General features: G+C 46.0%; 1 protein-coding gene across 1 annotated transcript; it reads left to right on the top strand.

Annotated features, from left to right (window-relative positions):
* On the top strand, positions 1–3,780 carry si:ch211-244c8.4 (APC membrane recruitment protein 2). Its single transcript, XM_034178474.1, has one exon. It carries the CDS (start codon positions 220–222, stop codon positions 2,890–2,892), a length of 2,673 nt encoding a protein of 890 aa, XP_034034365.1. The 5' UTR covers positions 1–219; the 3' UTR covers positions 2,893–3,780.
* Positions 3,781–4,117: the final 337 nt, after the last annotated feature.

Genomic DNA, 4,117 nt, shown 5'->3' with positions numbered 1-4,117 from the left:
AAAACGGGCAAAGGGGAGGTGCTTTGAAGAGAGAAATAGAGGAGAAATAGCTGGATGGGAGAGACAGACAGAGGGAGAGATACAGACAACGATACAGAAACATACTGAGGGCGAGTGAGATAAAGCACGACTACAGGGGAGGGCAACGCTAACAGTTTATAAATGCTCAGTCCGCGTACTGGTGGGGACTAGTAAACAAGCAGATCGGTAAGCGGGAAGATGGATGTACAAATGGAGAACACGGACCCCCCGCCTGGTGAATCCCAGCCAAGTGGAAAAATCAGAAAAGGATTCAAGCTGTTTGGCAAACGCAAGGCAGGTAGCATCTTCTCCATTCGAAGCAAAGGAGACGGGAACAAGAAGTCACCTGTGATCGGGAGCAAAAACCAAAACGGGTCATCAGAGCCCACTGCAGCAGATTCTGAACTGGAGTCAGAGCACGGAAAGGGACAGGAGGTGAGTCAAGGAGAAAGTGAACAGGCTGAGGAAGAGCATGTTGGAGAAGATGGCGTTTTGGCTGCAGCCCCTCCTCGCGCCTCTGTTTCCTCAACCGGGTCAGCTAAGTCCCTCAGTTTCTTGTCGTTACTGAGGGGAGGCCGAAGAGGAGCAGGGGACCGCAGAGTTCAAACCGTTTCCCAACCGGTGGAACGACAACGTCGTGGGCTGAAGGGTCTCTTTGGCAGTGTTCGGTTTCGTGTGAAAGACAGGGAAGGCCAGGAGGAAACGCCTCCAAGCCCACTTCTCATGTCATCCCGCACCAACAGTGTGGAAATCATCAAAGAGGACCTTCCCCTCACCCCCAAATCCCAGTCACGCTCTGTGGGAAGCCCCAAGTCAGAGCCTGCCAAGGAATTAACGCTACAGGACAGCTCAGCTACATCTTTGTCAGAGAAACTAACTCTCCAGGTGACATCAGGCAATAAAACTAATGAGCATGTGACGCCATTACCCACCCCTGAACCACCCATGGTACCAGGCGATAACAGTTTGAGCTCCTTGCTGGCAGACCTGTCCTCTCTCTTGACCTTTGACTCAATCTCAGGGGGTGGAGACATCATTGCTGATGTGGAGGCAGAGTGGGGCAAAGCCAGCAGTATCATCAGTGCTGCTGTGACTGAGGTAACATCTCCATCCGCAACACTGCTACCCAAAACCACCACCTCTACACCACTAACTTCAACACTCATGAGCATGGCTACTTCAGTCAAACCCTCTCCACTAGCTTTCTCCAATACATCCCCAACAATATCCTTTACTTCTACAACAAAGACAACTTCAGCCTCATCCCCCAATGCTAAGCCGAGCATCACCAGTACTTCAGTCAAATCTTCCTCTTTTACTACTAGTTCAGTCACATCAAGCATGGACTCTAGTCCAGCTACTGAAAGTACTTGCGTTCCACCTAAACCAATGTCTACACTCATACCGCCAACAAAACCTTTAACTCCTCCTGTGACATTAACAAGTGTTTCAACTCCCCTTATATCAGCGACTCCAGTAACACTAAAATCCACGGCAAGCTCCACCTCTACTCTTACTACAGCTCCTCTAAAATCCACAGCTGCTGTTATCCAAACTCCCTCAATTAGTCCAACTCTGACTTCTTCCTCTGCCAAGGTAGCTACAGAGATCACTGCACTTCCGCAAATTACTACTCCAGTAAGTACGTCTAGCCATGTGGCACCACCTCCTCCTGCTTCAACTAAGGCACCACTAGCCCATAGCCCGCATTTAACCCATTCTCCACCTGCCAAATTGAATTCAACTGTCTGTTTGAACTCACAAACCACCTCTTCAAACATACCACCACAAGTGTTAATTGCAGAAGAATCTAAACTATCAGTGCCAGTGGCATCAATGGACACTTTAACAACACAAATCTCTGCTCCGGTCCCAATTGTCTCCCCCAAGATGGCAACAGTTCCTACATCAAGACCAATCACAACCTCCGTACCAGTGAGTTTCTCCAAGCCTCCACCCTCCCTGGGTCTGGTGGAGTTCAGTGCAGTTTCTCCCTCTCCTGTAAGAGATCTTTGTTCTTCCAGTACACCACCAATCACAGCTTCAACTAAAACTCAACCATGCCCTGCTTATGAACAAACTCCCCCTTCTTTAGATAGGATTTCAACCACCACAGTCTCTTTAGACAAGATGCAACATGCTTCAACATCTAGTCTACAATTCGAGTCTCCTGCTGTCATAGCTAAAGCTTCACCATCACCCCCTGCTCAGGTCACTAAACTGCTTCCAGCTGCTGCTTCTTCTGCATCTCTAACTCCAGCACCTTTGCTTGGTGAAGCTCCAGCCCCTGCTAAAATCAAAGCAAGTGGACTTTCCATTGTAGATGGTCGTTTGGCTATGCTGAGTAGCGCAGATGCTCATGGGGCTCAGGTGTCATCATCCAAAACAGATGAACTGCAGATTGACTCACGCAGCAACCTCCAAGCCTCCACCAAAGAAAGGAGGACACAACCAGCAAAGGCAGCAGGGCTGAGTAAAATACCTGTGGTTGGAGGAGGTCGATCAGGGAAGTTACCTGTACGGGACAACCAACATGTCGACAACGAAGGGGGTGTGGACCCTCCTACTCCTGTCCTACAAGAGGAGCACCTTTTCAGCCCACATGATGAAGGTAGCAAAGACAAGATCATTGATGTTGAAGTTAAAGTTCCCACTTCAAAACAAACACATGAGGAGAATCAGGGGGCTCATCAGCAAAAAGTGGTCACCAGTACACCACGTGACTCCAAGATCCCCGTCAAACATGCTGCACAATCTCACGGTCAAACTAAAGAGGCCCCGCGCACGAAGATACCCGTGTCCAAGGTTCCTGTTCGCAGGAGTGGTAATAAAACTGCAGCAGCATCTGGAAGCACCCAGATAAGAAAATAAAAAGTACTGGATCAGTCACCAACACATTTTAGATTTACTGCAGCTTTTCCAACTTTTAGAACAACAAGCCCTTTTAAAAATCCATGTTTCCATATTGGATTTTTTTCCTCTCTTTTTTGGCTTGTTATTCTGCCATCTCTCTCAAGTACATCACACTGTTAGTAGTCCAATAATAACAGAGTGGAGGAGGCTGATACATAAGCACAAAACATCTCCACGAGGACTGTCAGCTCTCTGGTGCTGAGCCAATCATACCGACACTGAAGACGGGACGGGATCGGCATCCGCAGTAATTAAAGACAAGCAAGTGAGCGGATCTTCTAAGAGTGACACAGGAGAAACACACAACACGGATGAGTGCCTTTAACAGGTGCTTTTCTTACAGATACCCAAAATAAAAATCTTTTTTATTGGACTTTTAACATTTATTACTCCCACTTTTTGCAGGACCCATCAAACCGTTCTTTCCAGCAATTCTCTTTGATAACGTTGAATCCCTTTACCTTTTCTCAACAGCAGCTCTCTATAAATAAATGCAACAAACCACTTCACATTCCACCAATCTCTTGATGTATGTAGCAGAAATGTTGTCAGTTTTTGCACAACTTTGTTGACGTGTACAGCGCCTGCTCGTAAGTGATACGGTCGTATCTCACTGTGATGAAAGGGAGGAGAAATGGATAACGGACAGGAGCCATTGGGAATGGCACAGAATTTCTAATTTGAGTGAGACTGAGATGAGATCATCAGCTCTGAAACTGGCACATCCCTATCCTTTCCCTGCAGATAATGAGATTAAGAGAATATCTGTGTATAGTCTTATATGTGTTGTTATGTTTCCTATTTAATCATTCATAACAATAATAAAAAATATGAGTGTTCCTTAAAGGTCAGCTCTGTTTTAGATTTGTGTGTGTGTGGATATATATATATATATATATATGCTCCAAATGGTATGATTTGTTGGTGAAATAGGCCTCCAGGCAAAATGTCTTTTCCTTGGTTGGGGAAGACGATTGTTCCAATCGACATGACTTTGGAACATAAATGCCTTGGTATTTTTTGAGCATATTTTGGAAAGAACATGACTTTTATGCAACACAACCAAGATAACTGAAACTTTCAGGAAATTTACTGGACCTTTGTAGGATTTATTAAGCTTTTTACAACCCCTGGCAAAAATTACGGAATCACCGGCCTCGGAGGATGTTCATTCAGTTGTTTA

The sequence above is a fragment of the Thalassophryne amazonica genome, chromosome 9 (assembly GCF_902500255.1).
Source record: "Thalassophryne amazonica chromosome 9, fThaAma1.1, whole genome shotgun sequence".
NCBI classification, from domain to species: domain Eukaryota; kingdom Metazoa; phylum Chordata; class Actinopteri; order Batrachoidiformes; family Batrachoididae; genus Thalassophryne; species Thalassophryne amazonica.
Note: the sequence above shows the minus strand (reverse complement) of the source record. Positions and strands in the feature narration are given on the sequence as shown.

Excerpts from the sequence above, each read along its gene's own strand:
- si:ch211-244c8.4 (XM_034178474.1), top strand. The coding sequence starts at position 220 with ATGGATGTACAAATGGAGAACACGGACCCCCCGCCTGGTGAATCCCAG.